Below are 24,689 nucleotides of genomic sequence, written 5' to 3'. Positions count from 1 at the left end.
GCCCCAATTTTAGCTGTCCTAAAACCATGAGACTTTCACGAAAAAAGCTTAATGACAAAAAAAAAAAAAATAAAATACTATATCCACCACTGCTTCAAAACTTTATGGAAAACATGTAACTGTTCATACACAATTCTGGAAAATGTTGCTTTGCTGCTGCAGGGTCTGTAGCCAAGAGAAAGCGCAACATTATATAAAATTCTGAAAAAACCCAGCTAATTGAATAAACCCACTCTTCCACAATGGTGCAGATTACTTCATCCGCAATGGTCTTGAAAATGAGTTTAACTCTACAGATAACTATGTTCTTCACAACAAAAGGAATTAAAAGAGAGGAAAACGTTATTGTTCGCCAAATAGAAAACAAACAAAACAGCAGCGCGAGGCTAGTAAGGAAAGAATGTCTAATCTCACGTTTCTAAGAGGGTATTATAAACTAAGAATGGTGAGCAACAAAAATAAAATATATTAAAAAAAAAGAAGATACAAAAGTGCTTAATGGTGTTCTTTTAAATATTTACGTTGCTGCTATTTGGAGAATAATTTGTTCCATTTAGTAGTGTTGGGCTCAAAGGACCGCTTTAATCCAGAGAGATTAATTATAGCCTTTGGAGCTATAAACACAATTTGGGAAGCGAAGCAGAGAAGAGGAGAGAGACGCCTCTCACTCACAAGTTTAGGCGCTTCGGGGCTACACCACACAGGCCCTCGCTACACCTGCACGCTACAGGCAGAACAGTGCACGGAACACCCATAAATCAGGGAAAACCAGCCCCCGAGATGCCCAGGGAAGACACTCCCCTACCCTACAGCATCAATATAGGCAACTCAGATACTTCTTGGGTGTCCTTCACTGAAATACAGGTTCACCTGCACCTTATGAAGACGTCCTTTGATCTCGCTTTTATAACCTGTGTCAGAAACGGGGAGATGCCGCACCAAGACACTGCCTTTAAACCTCTTACGTGCTTTCAAACACCCCTCCCTGTGATCACCGCTGTGTCCCACACGAGGGGACAGTGGAACCAGCAACAGCGAGCAGAGGAAGGCTGGGAGCCATCTTACCTAGCGAGGGGTCGGCTGCTCCCTCCTCTGAGCTCTCCTCGGCCCCCTCCTCCCCCAGGCCGGAGGTGGCTGAGTCCTCCGGGGCGGACGCCGAGCCGGGGGTGCTGGGCCCACTGACAGACCCCGAGTCCCCTTCCTCACTGCTGGAGCCATAGCGGTCGGGCTGGGCGGCCGTCCCACCCTCGCCGCAGCTCCTCCGCTCCTTGCGGTGCACCCGGGAGTGCAGCACCATTTGGTGGTAGGTGCGGAAGATCTTCCCGCACTCGAAGCACTCGGTGGACTTGTTCTGGGCGGCCCGCCGGCTCTGCCGCGAGGCAGGGCGGTAGTCCAGGTCCCCCTGGGCGAGCGGGCAGCTCTCCCCCGGCAGGGCGCCACTGGTTTTCTCTGGGCGCCCGCTGGTGCAGCTCTTCTTCTTGGGGTTGCTGGAAGAGCTGGGCAAGTCCTGGTCTCGCTTGCGCTTCTCCTGGTTGACGAGGATATACTCTCTCTTATCCTTGTCGTAAGTCACGTCCGCATCCGCCAGGGTCTCGTCCCATCCCACATACTTCACATACTCGGAGGGCTCTACTACTTTTCCTTTGGTGGCCAGCTGCCAAGCTTGGTAGCTACTGACAGGATCCAGCTCGGCTACTCTTTTCCCAGGCTGTCCTCTTGTAACTCTATCCAGCCCTACAGATGGCCTTAGATTGAGACACTGCAAGAAAAACTGTTTCGTTACTGAGGAGCTCAGGCTCCCGTCAGTTAAGCCCTCGGCTTTATCCCCGGCGCTGCCCCGCTGCGCCCGGTAGTGAACAGCATTATGCGCTTTCAGGCTCTCCATATTTGTAAACAGATTTCCACACTTGGTGCAAACTTCATACAGAGACAGGCCCGTGACAATTGTCTCCTCCTGTATCACATCATTGATAGTGGCTATGAGCTCCAAATCATTTTTTGGTTTGTTTTTGCTCCCGGTCTTGGGGCCATGCGACTTCATGTGGTTTTTAAGAAACCAGGGCTCTTTGAACCTCCTGCCACAGATGTGGCAGCCATGATCAAATGACCCCCTGTGCTTTTTCATGTGAGCTTTCAGGAACCAGGTTTGACTAAAGGCCTGGCCACAGACTTCGCAGGGAAACTCACCCGCGCTCAACTCGCTCTTGCAGTTCTCAGTGTAGGCCTCCCCGTTTGGGACCTGAGCTGTTATATGGTCCTTCTCTACGTGGTTTAACAGCGTCTCCTCCCTCAGGGTCATGTAACTACACAATCTGCACTTGAATGGTTTGTGGACCTGGTGCAGGTGCTGCTCCAGGTCCTTCTTCCTTTCAAACTTGTTTTTGCAGAAGGTGCACTGGTAAGAGGTCAGCTTGCCATCCTCCTCAGCTGGCGCAGTCTCCATGACCTCCTTCTTGCTGCTTCTCAACAAGATCTTGCTGCTATCTACCTGAGCGGTACCGTTCAAGATCTTGTTGCAGGCAGAGGTGCTTTTAGTGGGGCTGGTGCATCCACCCAGGCCCTCTGAAACTCCCATCTCCCCCAGCTGCGCCTCTCCCATCTCCGCCTCGTGCCCCTGACTTAAAGTGCCTGTTCTGTGACTACGGATGTGGATCTTCAGGTTGCCCTTTTGGGAAGCTCTGTGATCACAGTAAGGGCATTTGTAGGGCTTCTCGCCCGTGTGCTTCCTCATGTGCTGCGACAAGGAGCTCTGAAAAGGGAAACTTTTACCGCAGATGCAGCAGCTGTGGCACATGGTCTTGTCCGCATCCATGTCACTCTTGCTTAGCCTGCCTGGGCTGGAGGATCTCCGTAACTCCATTTCTGCCTCTCTGCTACGATCCATCTGTATTACTGCAACATTGGGTGAGCGGGGCAGGAGGACAGAAGCATGTCCGGCAGCGAAGGAGGGCTGGACCGTGTTTTCAATCATACGGGTCTGCAGAGAGATGTTTTATTGCTTCATTCTCAGGGTAACATTTCTCCTTTCAGCTGCTCGAGAGAGTCCGAAGCACCAATTTATTTCCGTGTGCTCTGTAAGCGGATGGCATAGATCACCTGAAACAAGAACAAAAATCACACAGATGTACAGAAATTGTGTAAGCAGACTCTTAAACATATTTAAACCTATTCATATTTTTCGTTCAACAGCTTCCATCGCCCGCCCCGCATTCAGTAGCGTACCATACTACAATTTATTGCACCAAAAAGCAGCAGCTTCTCCTTTTGCGGATATTCTAGGCTTCAATGGCAAGCATTCAAAGCGTCGTTAATAAGCAAGTAAAATAATAACAAAAAAAAGAGCATTCATTTCCACACACAGACATCACAGTGTCTTTAAAAAAGTGCAAACTTTAAAAATATTTTTTATTTTAAAACCAAGCAGAAGTGGCTAAATATACACCTTAAATGAGGAAAACATTTCTTGAGGGAGTTACTACACTTTAAATCTGTGGCTTTACCATCATGTGTAATTTCATGTAAAACACTTACTTGCCAAAGATAAAAGGCTTTCCTAGAGACTTTAGCAAGTATCACATTCCTGCTGGCAACTGCATTACTTTGTGGCTCAGACAGCTCTGCTGTGCTTGATGTGGCATGCACAGAGCAGGCGCAGAGACTGAGAATGCTCAGTACTGTGATTAGACAGAAAACAAGAGTCCAGACCTTGACAAAGCATTCAGGAAAACTAAAAGTTATTTCCTGATTGACAATGAAGAGGAAAAAAAAAAAACCAAACCAAACCTCTAATTGTAGTATTTAGTCTCAATCCCACAAAGTAAACTGATAATGTGCATAGGTATCAAATGATCTTAAAAGTGAGTGATTTATGTCAACAGGACATACAGGAAACCACAGCACCACCCTCCTGAATGAAACAGAATCATAACCATAAACAAACAAACAAAACAAGAAACAACTTTGATTAACAAAACAGATTAATGAAAGTTTAAAAGCTTGTGTGTCTTGGCATGATTCAATGCAAGGGTCAGTACCCGCCTCAGCAACACAAGACACAATGCATCAGCAATTCGCTACCTTGTACGCTGCAAAAACCAATGGTTAAGATCTCCATAGACTGTTTGTTTTCCAATTACCACACTGTAAAACAAAAATCTTCCCCCGTTCCTACCCTCATTAAGTACTACAAACACCACATGACTATGACCAAAGAATACTGCATTCTCTAGTAAACAGAACCAATCTACTACTACATTAAGAAAACAACAGCTTCTTAGAACGTAGCTAAAAATATGCAGAGCAATAACAAGAGTATATATTCACAAATCCATCGCTTGACATCTGTGATTCAATAAATAAAGAGCTGCAGATGTGTAGTTGCAAATTTTAAGGTTTCTCATTGTCTTCACCTCTGAGTCTCTTTCATATATATATATATATAAATAAACAGTCTAACCACATCACCAGCATGAGCCTAACAAAAAGCAGGGTAAAACTGATGCAATGCTCACCTCGGTTACACAGTATAGAATAACTTTATTATGTTTAAATTAATCTAGCCCTCTTATATGCTACAAGACCGCTCATTTCTGGGGTTGAATTTCTGCATATCTAGTACCCGTTCAGCATGTTAAGAGCCATCAACATCAACTACGCAAACCACCTTTTCCTCAGAGACCTGACAGGAATATCTAAGGGATGTGTTACAAATGCAGTTTCATTTCTTGAATGAAGCATTTTTATGTTACGACTAATTTATTATGACTGGGAAAAAAAAAAAAAAATCACATCAGATCACAAATTCAGAAGTCCCTATGAGCAGGAAGGTTACAAACAAGAGTATCTAAATTGATCTCTGAAATTAGCCATTTAAAACCAAACTGAGGGGCAGCCTCAGAAGCAGCGATCTATAAACGATGGCAGTCACTGGAAGTTGTGGCTGTACCAGAAGGTACGAACACGCCAAACAGCAAATACAAATGCAGTTTACACTGCATATTGACGGATGAAACAATTCAGAGTAACATCTTATTTATTTGACCTGTAATTTAAATCTCCCAAGTGACAACCCATATTGTCTTATAATCAAGGACATAACCTAAAACTCATTAAATCATAAAAAGAAACATCAAGGTAACTTCTTGCATTTAGCACGACAGTATACTTGAACAAGCATCAGCTTTTTCCAAAAATGTTCTGCATCATTGTAGAAAGATAGATAGCAAGCTTTGGGGACAGATTTTTCAAGGTATTTTACACAATGTTTCCCACGTTATGCATTTTCTACAGTTTACACCAGTGAGAACACTGCTTATTGGTAGGCTGACATTTAGACTAATGGTGCTTTTTTTTTTTTTTTTTTTTTTTTAAAATGTGAATGTAGGTCCCATTTTAACTCAACTTTCTACAGTGTTTCCTGTCTGAAAGTTCAAAAGAGCTTTAAGAGCCAAACTTAGACAAGAATGCTGCATGCAGCAGTTCAGGCACATATAAATCCAAAGCTTCAGAGTCCCCTTGTTTACTCGGGCACAGCTTCCCTGTGTTTAGTCTTGACATATTTCCCTTTAATTATTTATAGCATTTTCATTAATGAAACTTAGTTACGAAAATGAGGATATGAAGAAAGCATTACTTATAAGAGGGATATTAGCCACTTGCAGGAGATCCCCCTTAGCCCTGTATTAAATTAGGCCTGAGGGGGACACAAGTCAGAGTTTAAAAATTACCAAATTAATTTATTAGTCTAAAATACTTAATGGAAGTGTTATCGTCTTCACCATAATATTCTGAGAAAGTTTTTTCATCTTTATTACTTTAGCTTGGCCAATGCACTGCATTTTATAACTTTAAAAGTTAAAATAAAGTATTCCTAGATATGAGTTATTTGAATTCATGCTCACTTAGGAATGACAAAATTTCAAGTTTGATCTTCCACAGAAAGAAATTCCAGGGGGAGGAAGGGTTTTCACCCAATCTGAGTTCGCTGTACACAGTGTGTGGAGGTCTCCCTTAGGCTTTAGTAAATTGACTGACACAAACATATAAGAACTACTTACAACTCCCTCCTCACATCATTTGAGTGCCACTTAAAAGTAATTCTTTTAGAGGGGCTCTTTGCAGAACAGCAAAGCCAGCGTTCACCAGAAAGAAGCAGCAAAAACAAAATAAAAATTACAACTTTGAAAAAAGCTTCAATTCGGAAGACTGAACATACAAACTGAGGAAAACAACACTTGAAAAGAATCCTACCAATAGAAGGTAACATTTTGGCTTAATAATTTCCACCTTAGTATCAATTATTAAACAATTATTTCAATATAAAAAATGGCACAAGGGATGGAAGACGTCAACCAGTAAATCAAACCACACTGATTACCCTTCCGCTGTCAGTAAAATTTTGCCATAGCTATTTTTGTTTATTTCTGACTGTGATGATAAAAATATTTGTATTTTGAAATAATTACAAACTTGAAAGTATTCTGAAATAATTCTCTTTCAGCACACACTGCACATGGCCACCTCCAGCTACCCTAGGGCTGTTAAAAAAATGTTTCAACTCTAACTAATTTCAGGTGGTAACCAGTAACCTTTCGTCGCTTTGGTCCAAGTTCAGCCTGCAGTTCCTTAGCACAGGCTTGTCACACAGAATTCACAGCAGAGTCACATCAGCCTGCAGATTTTGCCCAGACTGTCACAGCACGGAGATCCCCACTAGCACAGAGGCAAGCCGTAAGGAAATGCAAGTGAATGTGAAGTGTAAAGGAATACGCAATCTTTAAAAACATTTTGTGTGTTTTAACGGCATTGCAGCCTATGCTAGATGCCACACAATTATTTTTTTTTTTGAGGGGAGTTTGATATTCTGTTGTAAGGGGCATATGAACCAGCTTAGCTTCTTTTTGTGGAACTAGGGATCAGTGGTTCACGTAAGACGCCACTGGCCAGTGTCACAAAGGCATTTTCATCCCCTTTAAAATACACTGAGGCGCTTACCGTCACTGTTTACATGCAGGTTTGGTATGTGAAGCAAGGTGGAATAGAAACATGTATGAAGGCCCAAGAACAGGAGGGGTGGTGCACTGGGAAATGCCTTTGCTCAGCCAATCGTTTTAGTTATAAGCCTTGTTCCTGCACCCATTGCTCACAGAGAGTCTTTGCCTTGACCTGCACGGGAAAAAATACAAATAACCTTATTTTATTCACCCCCTGAGGGGAAAACAAGCTTTCCCCCAAGTTTAAACTAAGCATTTGTCAGAATCATAGAATATTTCAAGTTGGAAGGGACTCATAAGGATCACCAAGTCCAACTCGCTGCTCCTCACAGGACCACCGAAAACTAACCAACAGCACCGTCCAGATGCTCCTTGACCTCTGACAGGTTTGATGCTATGACCGCTTCCCTGGGGAGCCTGTTCTAGTGACTGACCACCCTCCCAGTGGAGAGCCAATCAACTCCGTTTCAAACATGTAGGCATCAAAACTTCTCTGCTTTTCAAAACAAACTCTGACGGAGTTCTTGGCTTGAGAGAAAATGCATTTGGCCAAAGTGACCTGCTCTCACCACAGAGCCCCAGCTCCTTTCTCAGCATCAGCCACTGTTTCCCCACTGAGGCCATGGTAGCCCATCCCTGCTGGAGCCACAGCAGGTAAAGCAGTGTGCAGCTGCATCATCCCCACAACTTCTGCAAGACCCTCACACAGTCTTGAGCTGAAGCATAGGCAAAAGTACAGGGGAACAGCACTTTAAATAAAACAGGAGCACTCTGAAATACCTGTTACTCCTTCATGCCACTGGCATGTTCTGAAAGAGCACCAGGTATGCTCTGAGGACTCCCCATAGGGCCAGAGAGACCCTCTTAAGACCTTTTTGCACCTCTTGGAAAACAATTAATGAAAAAAAAAAGAAAAAGAAAATAAACAACACAAGAAAAGTGGAAAATAGAATGCCAGGGATGCCACACTGAAAAAGTAATTGCAGATTAACTTCTTACATATAAATACCCAGTGCAGTGTAGGAAGCGAGAAAAACATAGAAGAAAATTATTCCTGTTCCAACATACAGAAAACTGTACATTCTTTTTTTAGTTTCTCTTCAGTTAAACCTTCAATTAAAAATCATATTGCATGGGCTATAGTAGCAAGAAGGGCAAACTCTTCAATAGGTAATAAACAAGAATATACAATTTGGGAAGCTACTAGATTTATTCAAATAGCACAGTGTGTATTTTAAAACAAACTGCTTTCAGTTTGGGCATGAGTATTTCAAGTCCCATCTGAAAGATCAATGCACTGGAGAAATATTGCTCTTCTAATCTCCAAGAGGCTTGAATATACACTGCAATCACTCCACCATGCTCCTCTTCCAAGAGCAACAATAACTTTAAAAAAAAAAAAAGAGCAAAAACAAAATTCCCATACCACACTGTGAGGTGTGATCTTGGGGAAAAAATGTATTACTGGAATTCCTTCTAGATGATGAAATGATGGACATAGCACATAAACATCTAGGTGAATTTGAGAAAGTTGTATCTTTCAAAGAAGAGCAACCTGGAGAGCTGATCTCTCCTCATTTGAGAAGGCTCAGGTTGCCCCAAAGCCAAGCAGACTTTGCTGTTCACAGTAAAGAGGCCAGGAGAGAGCGAAGTGCAGGAAAAGAGTTGACGAAAGGCAGAGAACATTCTACAACTGCCTTTGTACTCGCCAAACCGCAGAGAACTTTCTCCCCAAGCTGCAGAGACACCGTGCTCTGCACACACCAGCCTCACTCTACCTGCACACCTTCCACCTCATTTTGAAGGGACGTGGCTTCTTCTGGACACCTGCATCCCATGGGGGACATCAGGCCGACACTTCGATTAAAGGCTCAATCCTGCCATCCTCATTTAGGCAGCAGTCCTACCAAAATGCCTGTTATGGACCACGTCACTCGCCTATAGACCCTTTACTGCCTTGAGCTGACAACATCCTTTAAACTGCACCAGAGGGTAGATGAGCAAGCGTTATCTTTAAATAGCATGCCCGTACTTGAATTTCCAGGAAATCCTGGCATTCTGCAACTTATAGACCAAACTTGCCATTAGATAAAGGTCTGAATTGATTTTCTGAGAGTAATCCAAACTAACCCAGTAAAAAGCTATCCAAAAATCCTGAGCCAGTTGTAGAAGACTGTCAAATTTTCAAATGTATTCAGTTATTAAAAGCAGCGATTTTGACAACAGACCTCCTGAAGTTTGTTTAAGCCTGCCAAAACTGACAGGGGACTGGAAAGGAAAAATAAAAAGCTCCTGGAAAAACAAACAAGGAATTTCTATTAGTCTATTTCCACTTAGGCTTTATAAAATCCTTCAGCAGCATTTTGCAATATTTTTTTTGTTTAATTATTTTAAACCAGCCTTCCCCTGCAGCTGGGGAAAGCTCTTCCCATTTGAAAAGTTTGCTGTCTGAACCCTGAGATATTATTTGAGCTTCTCCAAATACACGGTGTGTTTTTGTATCTTCCTCCTTCCATGAGATAGTGACGTTTTGCAGCAGGCTTCAGAGCGGCAGCCAGGCCTGTGGAAGCAAGAGTCAGGCCTTTTCTCAAGAGATGCCACACCCTTAGCGGGGGTAAAAATACACCGAAATAAAGACAAAAACACTAATGCTGGAAAAGCTGGAGGTGATCTCTCTCAAAACAAAGTCAGCAAAACGGCCAGAACCCAGATTTTTTTGTGGCTCCTCAAGAAGCAGTTCAGGAACAGGGGGGCGGGAGTTTGCTTTTGTGCTGTTACAGGGTATGTTGAGAAACACAGAGCTGTCACCCACTCAGTACATATTTTGTGTTTTAGCATACTGTGCGTGTTTGTCTTCTGGGAGACAAAGAAATGTACTTTATTAGTTACACTGTAGTATTCTCAGCAATGAATTGAAATATATCATTAACATCCAGGACAAGCTTTATCTTGCTACCAAAACAAAGGGACTATTATTTGAACAAATTGAGGGGGAAAATCCCATAATGACAATGAAGAGTTCCTCTCCCTAAAAACTGCAATGCACAAGAGCAACAATTACAGGCTTATATTCTACAGACTGGGGTTGCGAATGGCTGCATGAAGCGATGCATTCACTGTTGGGAGAGTAAGTACCATTGATGACAAGGCCTTGGGGCTTCTGCTGTTCGCAGACCAATCAATAATCCATTATGAACAAACTACATTTCCCCTCTAATATGAAGAAATGAATAAAAGGGAACCAGTATCACTAGTACTTCCATGGAAAAAAACAACAACGCAGAAACCACAAAATGCCACCGTCACAAGACTTAAACTAGTGGGGATGTCTAACACTGACAGAACTCCCACAATAACCCTTTCTTTTACAGCAGTTGTTGGAGACTGCTATATTATAGTCCAAAATAAAAAAAAAAAAATTAAAAAAAAAGCTTATTTTAAAGGCAAGATTCTTTCAAGGCTACTTATTCTGGCTACAGGACAAAACAAGCAACAATAATCTTTCAAGGCAAGGAGGAGAAAATGAACTAACTTCATCCAAATATCTACCAGTTTCCTTCCAACTATTTTCTAACGCAATGTAAGTAAGAACTTCTAATTAGAAATAACCGTCCAAATGTGACTGGTCAACCATAACAAGACTTTATTGCAGCAGCTGTGTTGCCATCCAGACACGAGGCCCTGAAACTGTTGTTCTTCCATTGTCACTGTCACATGCTACAATACAATCAAGAGAGGATCCATTTAAATAGCAAAACCATTGCAAACCTCAGCATCCTCTGTCCAGTTCCTACCTAGGCCTCTCAACACAGCACCGTAAAGGCAGAAGAAGAGAAAAGGTCTCCTGAAAAACGACAGATAAAGTATTTAAATTAAAAAAAGCAAAAAAAAAAGAAAAAGAAAAAGATGTTACTGATTTTTTGATGGGTAACAGCAAATTAGATCCAAAGGAAACACTGAGACCAATATTATTAATGCATAAGGCAGTCTTATGTCCTTTTTCTGAAATATAAAGGCTAGTAGTTAAAGTTGACCTCGCAGGGTGGGGGGCTGGGGGAATGAATACACAATGTGATTATTGATCAGCCCTAGAAAAGCCAAGAACTGCACTAATGCAGATGCGATTCTTTTTTTCCTAAGGTCATTAATGATATATGTTGGAAAGCCAAAAGCTCTTATTTTGACATGCCGTAATAGCATCACTAGTTCTGAATATAAGCATCATCTTAGGTTCAAAAAAAAAAAAATCTTAAAAAAAAAACACAAATAAAAAAGCCCTCCATTTTGCTTCAATGTAACAATGTTGTTTTCTGATTTGGCCACACCCACCAAATGAGTTACTTCAGCCTTAGTTCTCTCAAGCACTAAAAATCAAAAAAAAAAGTTGAAGAAACATAAACAATTCTGATAGTATCAAACCAAAAAATAAGTTACAAACACAAGCAAAGTCACCTCCGTACTGTATATTACCTCCTTATTCAAATCGATGGCATTGATGCTGTCTATTCATGCATGGCTGTGGAGATGCACGTATACATGGGCAGCACAGGATTTTCCCAGCATCCAACAGTGCTTTCATATTTAATGATCTTGCTTTGCAGTGGAAATCCTAACAATTTACACAGAGTTGTAACATGGCCATTTTAAATCCTCAGTGTGGGGGCTGATTTCATGCGGTATGGGCAGGGTATTTTCCTGCCAATATGCCCTGTTATGTGCTCGGTTTGTATCTTAAAATGGGGGGGGGGAATGCATCTTTTTATGACAAAGAAATACTTACTTTTATAATTTTTGCATTATCTGCAGAATAACAGGGACTGGATCGTCAGCTGGCAGAGAATGCGGGAGTGCAGTACATCGCACACGTATACATCCACCCAGCCACCCCTTCTCGCTGCCTCTTTCATCTGCCCCATCAAGGCAGGCTGCACACAAACCACATCCTCAGCTGCCGTAAGTGCACACAGTGCCACGAGATCAGTTTGTATCAAACGAGAAGCTACACCGCTAGCTAAAACTGGAATGCCTTTGTGCTGTGTAAATCAAGACCTGAATGCAAGAAAAACATCAGCATAATTAAAAGTAAATATTTTGAAGCGTTGACTTCCTAGCCCAGCAAAAATTACACGAAGCAACCTTGTCCTAAGTGCCCAAATTCCTGCCTGTCACAATTAACAATTAAACCAAGGAGGAACAAACTTCAGTGCTTCAGTACATACATACAGCGCTGTAATGACTTGCCCACAGCAGACCTCAAATGCAAAAAGCTGTGTTTAATACCAAGCAAATTTACTAGCTACAGCTATGTGTTCAGCAGGTCAATGGAAGGTATGTTGCTAAGAAATAAGCTGTGTGGAGAATTAAGAAATTCAAGGTAATAACTTTATTTCTCTTATACCTAATACATCCTACTGCTCCAATTGCTACAATAAAATCATTACCTTATAAATAAAAGTGTTGCCAAGCGTTAACCTGTTAACAGATTTAGAATTACAGCACTGTTGTTTGATTGACTATTAAAGCCTTACCGTAATAAAAAAACATTTCTGAAGTAACACCAGCAAGTTTTTGCTTACTTTTCCCTACCACCACAGCATTATAAAGAAATCACGAAACACTGAAACAAGCTTTTGGGCTATCCTTCCTTATCTCTTTTCAAAATGACATTTTTAAGAGAGTAAAAAGATTACATTTCAAAAAAAAAGTGGAAAAAAAAAAAAAAGGAAAAAGAGACAGAGGGAGAGAGAAAGGGCAGAGGGGAAAGGGAGAGGAACTGTGCCCTGAAATACAAGGAGAGATAATCATACGCAATAAGCCTTAAAAGCATTCTGTTAAAGATTACCTTCTGAGGTAGCACTGTTTAGCACTGAGAAGCAACACAAAACTCACAAAACACACACCACCAAAACTTCATTTTCAGTTGTTGGGTTACTTACATATATATATCTATGTATGAATGTATATTTATATAAAAAGTATTTCACTCTAAGCTCTTGCAAAGCACAAAACATGGATGAGCTCTATTTTAGGAAGCTTTCTTAAACGTTTAAGAACTTAAGCGGGTAATTAAGACTTTCAATCACAGTTTTTCCATTCTCTGCAACATTTCTGAATGTCAAGCACGCAGGCTATGCCCAGGCCAGACCCCAGACGCTCTGCACTTCAGGGATCCCACATCAGCCCCGCTGAAGTTCACTTTGCTTCAGGACTCACCGTGCTGCTTAGACTGCGCACGGCTTTGGCTCGGTGACACCAGCCCCAAACCAGCAGAGGACAGTGCTGGGGGCCAATCTACAGATAGCCAGTGTCTCAGAAATACCTTCATTTCACCTTCTTTTGCTAAGCTACACAGTAGCCCTGAAGATCACTTCATCCACAAACTAATTTGTGATGACGAATAACAAGACAGGCAACTGCTAGTAGCTTAAAAGAGGAATCACAAGTTTCTAAGTTCACCAGCAGTTTTAGAGATGTCTGCTGTTGCTTCATTACTCCGTTAATTCATTTTGGGGTTTTCTGTAGTTCTCATCATTAAAAGCTACTTCCATTAAATATGTGATAAACCCAACTTCGCAATATACTGAACCTTGTGCTGACCCATCACTGTCAGCACAGGAAAGGCAACAGGTATAGCCAGTACAACAAAAGTGACGTTACCATAAAGCATGAGTTGACTTACACAGTAGGGTAACTATTTTTCTCCTCATTTATTTACTTTTTTGAACACAAAGGGAAGAAAGCAACAGTCCTGTGCACCAAATGAATGTGAAGCACAGGATGACTTTTTCTGGATTTCAAAGCTCCCAGCCAAGAGAAAAGAAACCAGACCCAAAATCAAATCTTTCAGCTGTCTGCTGGTCCAGCTTGTTTTGGTATGAAGTGCTAAGATAGTCTGAACTATCTCTGTGGAACATCACTGCAATGTATCATCCAAAGAGACAAACAGATTCCATCCGCTGCTTATAAATACAGACTTCAAGGCACATTTTACCAACCTTGTTAACTTTGCTCTCATTATCGCACAATGTAAGGCATGCTTCAGATTTTGGCAGGTCAGGACATTGTGGATATCACAAGATAAACCCTGACAACTCTGTTCAGAACTACACTTTCCTTACATAAACAGGTACGTGTATTTCCCCTCCCCTTGCCATGTGACTTTGAAGCTTTGGGCCAATCCCTTACCTACAGCATACATGTCATTTCCCCAGAAATGCAGAGACAGACAAGTATTTACCTAACCGCAGAAAATTTTTCTATGGAAAAGAAGGGCCTGGATGGACATCCATCCCCAAAACTGTTCCTGAGCTTATTGCTGGCCTTCTCTGGTCAGCTTTAGCTGCAGCAATGGGAACAGGAAGGTAGAGCTAAGAGCAGAAAAAGGCAAAGGAACAAAAAAAACACTCCCCCACTTTAAGAACTCCTGTATAACCTCAGCACACAAATGCTGAGCAACTACTTAAAACCAGAACAAAAAAACTCCTGAAACTATCACTCACAGGACAGCAAGCTAACAAGCCTGCAGGGAAGAAAGGTCTGCTGCACAGGCTGTTGCCGGTTTGCTTATTTTTCCATGCACTACAACTTGCAAGACAGATCTATCAACTGCTGAGACAAACACGAATTACACACACCAAGAACCTAAATCTGTATGCATCACCCGATACTGTAGTTAAGACTTCATTTCTCCTCTCAAAGAAATGAGTCTGTGTACCACATATACATACCAACACCCACCTCTCACATGCTCTCCGTGACAGAGAAGCCAAAACACTGTCATTACTATATACGTGTCACTTCATCTCCCGCCACAATGCACGTCCCTGTCCACCCCACTCGCTCCCCTCACCACTCCTGAGGCACTGACCTCCTTAACTCCGCTCTCCTACCCGGCTCCAACCCGCTTCCGTCATCCACCATGCCTGCAAGCCCCAGCTATCCCGGCACACCGCCTGCCTGTCAGATCCCTTCTGGATCACCTGCAGGCAGCTGCCAGGCATTCGGTCCCTCTCCCCGGCCATCGCCATCCCGCGGATGCAGTTGAAAGGCCACTTCTTTTCCCCACTCCTCCCTTTCCGTCTGCTCACTCTTCAGCGTCGGCTTTCTCAGTTCTTCCCAATACTTCTGCGTCTTCCAGAAGCACCTTCGCCTCCTCCTCTCTCCCAAACCTGTTTGGGCTCTTCATGACTAATTCTTCCATTTGGGCTCTCCCTCGCTTGCACGGCTTTGGTCCCTGCTCACTGGCTCCCTGTTTGCCAGGACATTTCAGCACGAGCTTAAGCGCTTCCTCCTTGCCCCTTCCGTCCTCTTCCCCAGAAGACGCCCATTCTTCAGGCTTTTCTATCTTCAAAGTCATCTGCCAAGCCATTAAGCTCACAATTTGCTTGCCTCTGGTCTATTCAAGTGACTCCACTGGTAACAGCATAGTGCTCTCCCAAAAATCAAAGGATGCCAACACCCAGGTCAAATGTCTTGCATGTTAGGTTCGAGTGCCATTCTTCTCCTTCAAGGACCTCCACAGTTCCACCCTACTCTCTTCTGTGTGGGCAGTGACTCACTCTCCCTAATGCATCTTTTGTATCATTTCCCACTTACGACCTTGTCTTTCGAAACTGCATTTAGAATTGGGTTTTCTCTTTTTCTTTTTTAATTCATTCTTAAAAGCATATTTTCCATAAATGACTCAAAATGATTTTCCAAAATGAAACACATCACTTGGTTTTGTTGGGGTTTTTGTTCCCCCCCGAATGCATAATATGTATAGCACATATTGCTATGTTCTAATTGGTATTTATATTCCTCAAGGCAGGGACTTAAGATCTTTTATACACTTTTATACAGTGCCAAATGTTCCGACTTCAAATAATTTCTAAATGTGAATTATCATTATAAAGTCAAGCTTCACCTTTTCAAAGAGTCAAAGTCCCTCCTTTCATCAGAGGCACAGCCAGAAGTTGAGAGACAAAGATTCTTTCCCGTGAGCCCCAAAAGTAAACTAATCCTCTCTTCTGCCTACCCAGAGTTCATCTCTTAGTCAACCAAAAGGACCATCAGATAGTAAGGAAACGAACAAAGCATAAATCACTTGTCACTAACCTCTGATCTCTTCGTTTTTCTGAAACGTAGGTTTCCAGCCAATTTTATCCATTTGCAGGATATTAACAACAACAAGAAGCATAACAACAAACAAGTTTCAAGTGCCACATACCACCAAAGGAAACACTTCTCTCCATTTCTTCAGTTCACAAGCAACTGGAAAAGAGTGGCCTATGCAGAACATCAAATTGAAGTATGAGATCCCTATCGGTGAGTCTCACTTAAGTGAGGGATTCTTCTTTCAGGGGTTACTCTTTTTTCTGCACCTGGGACTACAGGTCTGATATAAAAGCTTTGCAAACTCGCTTTCCTCCAGCGTGGGCACGCTGCTTTATATCACACATTTTACTGTTCTGCAAATACAAATATACTCCTCTAATCTTCCCGGCCATGCTGAAGCGAACAGATTTTCCACCAGAGAAGCACAACGTAACTGTGACTCTTAAACTCCCAGAGCAGAATTTGAGCCACACTGCTAAGTCCTGAAACCTGTTACACAACAAATAAGCATGGATTATGGCGTGGCTGGTTCATTATGGGATGTTTGGTGATGCTATTCCTAATACACAAACGTCGTTTGTCTTAGCCACACACGTAAAGACCATTCTCCTATTTTTCATTACGCATCTTTTTTAATCACTGTCACTTTTCTGTGCTCACCCATTTATTACTCACCTGCTCCCTATTTAATATACTTTTACACCATTAAGAGTGGTAAATAATCATTATGTAACATTGCATTGCACTTGCTCTGTGTATAAACGACTGCTCGCACTACAGTTACTTGATACTTCCTACTATCAAAACAAACCATTTATAACTATGTATTATCTTTAGTACTCCACGGCTACTCCACTTGCAGCGCCAAACACAGAGCGTACAAATAAAAAGCAGCAATCTACACTGAGGAGGGGTTCATTTCAGTAGAAATATCAAGCAAAACTAATCAAAAATACCTGACTAAAAGCACATTTTTAGGCAGGTGTAATCTAATTTTTGCAGGTTTACAATAGTCAGCTACGATGTTTGCTAGTACTTTAGATGATTTTGGATTATTTTTTTTTTAAACAGGTTTAGATAAGCACACCTGTATTTACTTCCTTAGGTAATGGTACGTTTATCAAAGTCACTGCTTATATCTGAAGAGAAGATTTCCTTGCAAGAAAAAAACCTGCTATATAGAAAAAAACAAACAAACAAAAAAAAGAGTCCCAGCCTCACAACTTGACTAAACCAGAAAAAATACATTCTTGAAGAAAAAGCATACATAGCATTACTACCACTGTGTATGGGGTCACAAGTATAGCACCTTATCATGTATTTCCTAAGCGTAAGGCAACTTTTTTCATAAAACCCACGTATCAGGCTTGCAATCAAGTAAGACAACTCCTTTCAGCATCACAACACTTAAAATACAGCTTTACTACTAAATGCTAAATATCATTCCTCATTCTATCACACTTCTCTACCGACAGGCTTTCAAGTACCTCCTGAACTTCCCATGTGTGATTAATTAACAAATAAAGTCAAGGTGTTACTTAAAAACACTATCCAAAACCAGGAATGGTTAAAACTTGCACAGAAAGCCCAATAAAAATGATGATTATAGCACTGTCAACTCAGAGCACTAAACCTCATGGGTCAAGCACTCAAATACCGTGAGATACCCAAAGACTCAGGAGCGGTTTTTGAACGTAACCTAGCTGTGGATTCTTTCATTTGCCTCTTGAGCTTTCCCAGCACACTCAGTCACATCTCAAGCTTCTTCCAACCACCATGAGGCTGAGGAACTTTCTGTTTTTAGAGGCTTCCATCTTCTGTTTTGCAAGCACCGTACTGGAGAAAAAGGGGCTTCAGGAAATGATCCCCATCTTTTCCACTGACAAAATCGTAAGAAGTGGGAAGACCATAACTGAAGTAAACAGATGTGGTATGCCATTCCTTTCCTCCACTGCTTCACCCATAAAACACTCCTCAGAAGGCTACAGCAGCTCACCTATAAACATCTAACACATGGGGACAGAATAATCCCTCTACGTACTCATTCGGTGGACGGTGAGATGCACAGGGCATGCGTAGCCTCTGCTTACTGCATGGGATTTACATGTAATATAAACATTAGGCAAAAGAAAACGAACTATTTTATTTGATTTGGAAAAAAAAATATTTGATTTAGATATATAACATTTGAGATCTCGGTTCATAAATATTTTCCTTAATGCTTTTTACCAGGCTTAACAAAATTAAGAACACTAAAAATAAAATACAGTGTTTAAAACCATCTTCATTTGATGAGCCTGTATAACCATGAAAAAATCAAGGTACCCGCTGACAGACACCCACTGCCATATTCTCCATGGCCCCAGATACTTCTCCTGCAGGACACAAGTCCTTTGTTAGATCTGCCAGGTGCCTCGTGGTGCAAATGCAGCACAAACACGGCAAAACCTTGAATGGTACTGAAAATACCTTGACCTTCTGCCAGAACGTTTCTAGGAAGCCATAACCCTGAATATAAGTAGAATAGATGGTGATTATACTACTGTCAGACAAGACAGCTCTGAGGGAGCAGACAAACCCCAGTGTGTCTCACTGGGTCTGTCATTTGCAAAACTGGTTTGTCTTGCGTACAGCTAAAGGCAGCTGCAGCATCTGCTAACACCAAAACCAGTAAGAGGAAAGGATTGGGTGGTTTCGACTCAAACTATCAGGTATCCTGTAAAAAAGAAGTCAGCAAGCCAACCCTGTGAGACACACCAATAATCCTGGAAAACAAAGGTCTGGGTTAGCATCTATTTCACTGTCTTATTCTCTAGCATATTACCACCTTCAAACTTGTGAAGGCAACATTCCTCTATATGCTGCAGACCACAAACCAAAGGTACAAAAGGTGGTCTCATGCTGCAACCTAGATGCCTCCTCGTGCTGCCTTCTAGATGACTGGACCAACCAGGGCTGGTCCAGCCTCTGAAGCAGTGTTTGGCCACCATGGGGCAACATGGGATCACTTGCACAAGGCAACTGCTCTTTGGGAACACCATTACAGCAGTTTTATCTCGCTCTCCCATTCCAGAAGCACCTCTCATCTCAGGGCTAGCAGAGAGATGGCCAGCTCACACAAGGTTCAGGCACGCTCAAGGCTTTTTTGGTTACAAACTGTGAGTCAAATTCTAACCCAAGTCAGATGGGTGCCCATCCTGATTTACCACACTGATTTGAGCGGAGTCACTGCACACTTACACCCACATGAGAAGGGAGACACCAGCCCTTCCGTTTTCATTTTTAAGTGCAAGGCTGACATTTATTTTCCTTATACATTTGGAATTATTTCCTATTGCACTAGACTTCTTTTTAAACCCCACCTAAGCCTACGAGGTGCAGATCAACCGGAAACCAAGGTACCCAAAATTGTAAGAAAGTCCTCAATTCGCTTAGCGCTTCACCACCACCACCAGACTGATTCAAACGAAGTTCAAACTTTGCAAACGGATGAACTCATGAAAGAAAAGCCCATCCAGGGCTAAGAAACTCAAAAGACACAGACATGACCTCTACCTTAAGAAGTCACTGAGCTGCAAACTGGGAGAGTACCCTGGGAGGAGATACCACCAAAGGCTTGTCCCACTTCTCGCGCTCCTTTCCCCAAGCACCTGCCGACCCAAGCACTATCAGAGGGAGGATACTGGAGCACACGAGCCGTCAGCCTGACCCAATTCAGAACCTCTTATGTCCCCCATGACTATTAATAACAACTCTCAAGCCATCTGTTGCTCCAGAAGAAAAGGCTGAAGGCCTCCCCGCATTCAGATCTTACAGCCCAGCCACCTCCAGTTGAAGGGTGGGGAGACGCTTTTGCGTGACCGCAGAATTCCAGACCAAGCCTTATCTTTCACGGCGAGTTGCAAAACCACCAGCGCCGCAGCCTCCCAAGTGCGCAGCCAGCATCTCCGGCAGAGCAGTGGGAACACGCCTCACCGAGGTAAAGCTGCCTCCCTTCCCTGCCTTTTTATGAACATATGCGAGAGGTCAACGGTCTCCAGAAAAGCTGACAATGCAACTTTCAAGCTGGGAAGGCAAATAGCGCTGGTTCCCTGGGACATAAAAAAAATAAAAATAAAAAAAGCTCTAAAAACATACACGTCTCCTCCCACGCTGCTACCTGCTCTGCTTCTGTGTCACAACGTCCCACAGCACAGGCTGTCGGGAACACGGACACCTTCCTTACTGCAAACCACCGTGGCTACCGACAAGGAGCTTCAGAGGCATCCTCCTCGTGGCTTCATCCAACGGACTCCAGCGAAAAACTCAAGCCAAGTGTCTTGCACCCAAAGGGGAAGAACAGAAATCAAGGAAAACACAGGCGTAATTAATCGCAGGGATCTTGTTTTCTTCAGCAATGACATTTTAAAAGATGTTGTAAACTTTAAAGGTCTTTTGTACCTGAACACCATGAGATTTCTTGAGTGAATGACGAAGAGAGGACATTATCAGTGTATTTACACACACACACACGCCTTCCCAGCTTTCACTGTACGACCAACAGTTTCTGTTTGAAACAGTGCAACTCATCTATAGAGATTTTGTGGCTAACAAGCATTTGATTTCACTTTCCAGCAACAATACAGCCGTCACATTACAAATACCATCAAATGAAATGTTAATTATTTTCCAAGAGTCACTTGGTAGCTGTTAACAAAGGCATACTGTTAGGGAAATCCTGCCAAAAGAAAGTAATGACCAGATGTGTATCAGTGCAGCAAGGTCTAATTTAACCAAATAACAACTTTAAATCATTAAAAAGAGTCAGACCCATCTATTATCAACATTCATCCCAAAAATCATTTTAAAGTATTTCTCCTAAGCCAGAATCTCTATCAGCCCTCAAAAAAGTAGTTTAGAAACCAGGAAAAATACGTAAGTATCTGAATAAGAGAAAGAGCAATAATTTTAAAGGCTTTCCCATTTAAATCTCAAATTGTTTTCAGTAACTTCTATTAACCTCACTTTACAGCTTTTTCAGAGTTCATAATGCTACCTGCAACCCAAACCAAAACAAACTGCAGAGATGTCAGAAAGTTAGAGATGTGCGCTTTAATCCTTCTAGTTAGGAGTGTTTGTCATCTGCATTAACATTGTAAATGAAAACACCCCATGCAAATTCGGGAAGCTGCTGGCAGTAGTTGGTACCCTTTGCCGTCTCGTCTGTGCGGCAGCAGCTAATTATGGCGGGGAGCTGAGCCCATCCGGGGCTGTTGTCGGGCTGCGAGATACCACCTTCTAACTACTTGTATCGCAAGAACAGCCAGTTCTAGTCCGGCTTAGTTTTAACTGCACAGTGGGGGGGCTTTGAGGAAAGACTCAACGTTTCATACTGATATTATTTGACCGGTATTTATCACAACGCTGAAGTGAACTGCGTTTCCGTATACATTAAATAACTGGAAAGTGCAACCGACTGAACAAACAGCTTGTAATCACCTTACACTTCCTTATATGGGATTTGCAACCCAAAAATATTTAAACTACTCTGATAGTCCTTTGACATAAGCATACTAGACTCCAAGGCATAAAACCACAACATATCTTCAGCACAGTGCAGAAATACCAAATTTAAAAGCCATTTCATTTGTAAATGCTTCTCTATTAGAAGAATGCTTATTGCTTCACTGGTTCATATTCCCATGTCTCCAGCCTATTGAGCAAATAAGTGAAACAACATCTATGCATTTTATAATTCAGTTATCTCCACGTTATTGTTCTTGTTCTCTACTGGCGAAAGCCCTAAAGGAAGAAATGCAGCTGCCGAGCACTGAAGGCGCTCCTCATTTAAAGTACCTTACAGAACAAAGGATGAAGCCAAAAGTTGGTCTCATCCATTCAGCACAATAAAGTCTTTCCAGGGAGAGTCTCCACAATGATCAAATACCAACCATCAAACGTGCACAAAATCAACACAGTTCTTCACCCATCAATTCTAGCACCCACAGGAAAATTTCCTGGGAGCACTACGATTCTTTTTATTTATAATTATTTGAATCTCTTCTCTAAAGAAAAGTAATCAACACTGGAAAACTACATGCAAGGTTTTAATTATTCTCTTAGTGCCTTGCCATGAAGTTTGTTCTAACATTTTTTCAGCTGGCCAAGAAAAGCAAACACGTGTCAAGGTCAGAGAGAAATAGTTGGGTTTTGCTTCATCTGAATTCCAGTTCTGGGCAACAAAAACTCCAGCAATTTAAACAGGAAACTGGCTTGATAGCCCTGAATTCATCTCTTCTATGAATGGAGAAGCAACATGCAGCAAGCCTGCCTGCTTCTGCTTGTTTCATCATTGAAAGGAAAAAAAAAAAAACCAAACCCAACACATTTTAAAAAAAGCATCCGATTTGATCTTGCTGGGTAAGATCTAGAAGCAGTGGCCTGTTTAATAAAGCTATTCTTCAATGAAGCACATGAGATATAAATTGCAGAGCGAAGTAGCGTTGTTACTTTCCTAATACTAGAGTGTTTGTTCCTAATATGAACTGGAGTCTCTCGTACAAAAAAAAATCCTGAAGATAATCAAGCGCAAGTGTCGCCAGGTCACCACTCATTCTCACACAAGCTACGGCAGTTTCAGCGACATCACAAGCACTCTGTGGCTTTACTCTGGCTGACCTAGAGCTTAACTGCTATGCTATTTTTTTTTTTAAAGTCAATTTTATTGGAATAAAAAGCTATTTTACGATGAACATTGTTTGTATTTGGTACCAAGATAACAGAGTACGCATGAGGACATTTCCTTCAAATCTGAGCCACTACAGCAGTGATTCACAGGGGGGAAAAGAACCACTTTTTCTAAAACCAACGCCATCACTTCATCATAAGAACAGCCTGAAGAGATAAGACCAATGCCCCAACTTCAGAAGGCACAATGTAATTCAGAAGTAGGCAACAGCATCCTTGGTTGAAAAGGATGAAACTCGACTTCATGCTTTGAGTAGCCCTTGTGCCATAAGCTGTATGTAATAACCTCTCCATTAGTTAGCTTGAGCTGTAACGTTTTACTCTGATATAGCTTGGTATAGCCAGTTCCACAGACAAAATGCCTTTAAGAGGTCAGGCCACTGTTGTACCCAGCCACATGAAGACATCTCTTTTCACTCAAGCACCGCTCCAACTCCACAAACTGTTACAGGCAATATTGGTTTTGAATACAAGTTTAATGTAGACTATTGGTAAAATAACCTGAGCCTAAAGCAACCTTTCCTCAAAGCCTACATTTAACTGCAAAGAGATGTTAAGCCAGTTTTACAACACAGTAAGTGTTATATACTTGCATGTGGGCAGATGTGCGGTATAGACAGACAAAGAGACAGGTGTAAACTGAAATTTTGAAAGTAGCTGAAGAGACTCAGGCATGTCATTTTGGAGGTTCCTTCGAAAACTTCAGCTGTGCTTTTTGCAAGTCTCCTCATTTGCCTTTTTGTACAAGGGTTAATCAGATAATTTAGTCTTAAGTACTCAAGAATGCAAACCCAGAAAGGAAAAAAAAAAAAAAAAAATCTCTTGCACAGAGGAGGAAAGGGGGGGGTGGGAAGAAAAAAGACAGAGAGGGAGGTTACAGAGTGAGTTTTTGAAGGAAGTACTTTTTGATCTACCCTTTAGCGCATGGGGGTTCAGTATGCTTTAACTGCTACTTTGAAAATGCCCTATTTTGTCTGCAGAGCAAGCCAAAAAGTGTCTGAAACCATTAAACTTACAGGTATTACCCAGAACAGCTATCTAAAAGGACACATAGTGAATTCTGTTTAAAATTTAATAACAAGAAGTATTTTGTATTGTCTGAGGAAATCTATGATGTTCTGAGTCTCAGAGCTTCTCCATGCTGTACAGCACTATTAAAGGATATATTCATAAGCTACCAGTTTTAAATACATTTTCCTAAAAGATACAGTCTTAGCATTTCCACGTGTTGTTGTGCACTGCCTGAACAGAAATACCCGAATCACATAATTTATAATGTCCTAAAGTGGCCTGCATTAGAGAAAGCCTCATCCGTCTCCTCGTTCCACATAAAACCATTAAACTGCCCCAGATTGTAAACTCAGCATTTCATAATTATAGCTCTAAATTAAGGCTTTTGTGTTGTTATTCTCCAGGAAAACTTGCACCTACATTTTACAATGAGGAGAAAACTATCAAAATACATCTTACTAAAGGTTTATGAATGAATCCATTGTATCATGGACGAAACACGCAAAAAGCCTAAATCCGTTCTATTTCCACATTACTTTTTTCTCCTTCTACAGGAACAAAAGTTGACCTAAAGTGATTTTCCTTTCTGAAACCAAATGCAGAGGCTAGGCTGGGCTGTAAATACAGGCTTTTCAGGCATCTTTAAAGGGAAAAAAAAAAAGAAGTTATTAAGAATGGAACAAAAAGAAACTTAAGTCATTAACTGAAACTTTACACAAGCCCCAATTCTGCAAACACTTACGCAACTGAGTAACTTCACACACATAAATCATCTGATTAAGTCCAGTGGGGCTACTCGTATTTTCAAAGCTACCCACACCTATTAAGTGTGAGTAGAATCACCTCACAGTAGACTTAACAAAA

The 24,689-nt window shown here is 41.8% G+C and overlaps 1 protein-coding gene across 6 annotated transcripts in view; it reads right to left on the bottom strand.

Annotated features, from left to right (window-relative positions):
• ZNF516 (zinc finger protein 516) overlaps positions 1–24,689 on the bottom strand; it is a 104,479-nt gene that overhangs the window by 57,761 nt on the left and 22,029 nt on the right. For 4 of the 6 annotated variants that reach the window (XR_012585689.1, XM_074576519.1, XM_074576516.1 and 1 more), the window contains exon 2: positions 1,066–3,096. Coding sequence is in view for 5 of the 6 variants with exons in the window: in XM_074576519.1 (XP_074432620.1) it covers positions 1,066–2,971 (1,906 nt within the window). In the remaining variant the exon portion in view is untranslated. Of the gene's footprint in view, positions 1–1,065; positions 3,097–6,993; positions 7,160–24,689 lie in introns of those variants that run through there. The other 2 variants (XM_074576520.1, XM_074576517.1) reach the window with 2 other exon arrangements.

Source organism: Larus michahellis, chromosome 2, assembly GCF_964199755.1.
Source record: "Larus michahellis chromosome 2, bLarMic1.1, whole genome shotgun sequence".
Classification (NCBI taxonomy): domain Eukaryota; kingdom Metazoa; phylum Chordata; class Aves; order Charadriiformes; family Laridae; genus Larus; species Larus michahellis.
Note: the sequence above shows the minus strand (reverse complement) of the source record. Positions and strands in the feature narration are given on the sequence as shown.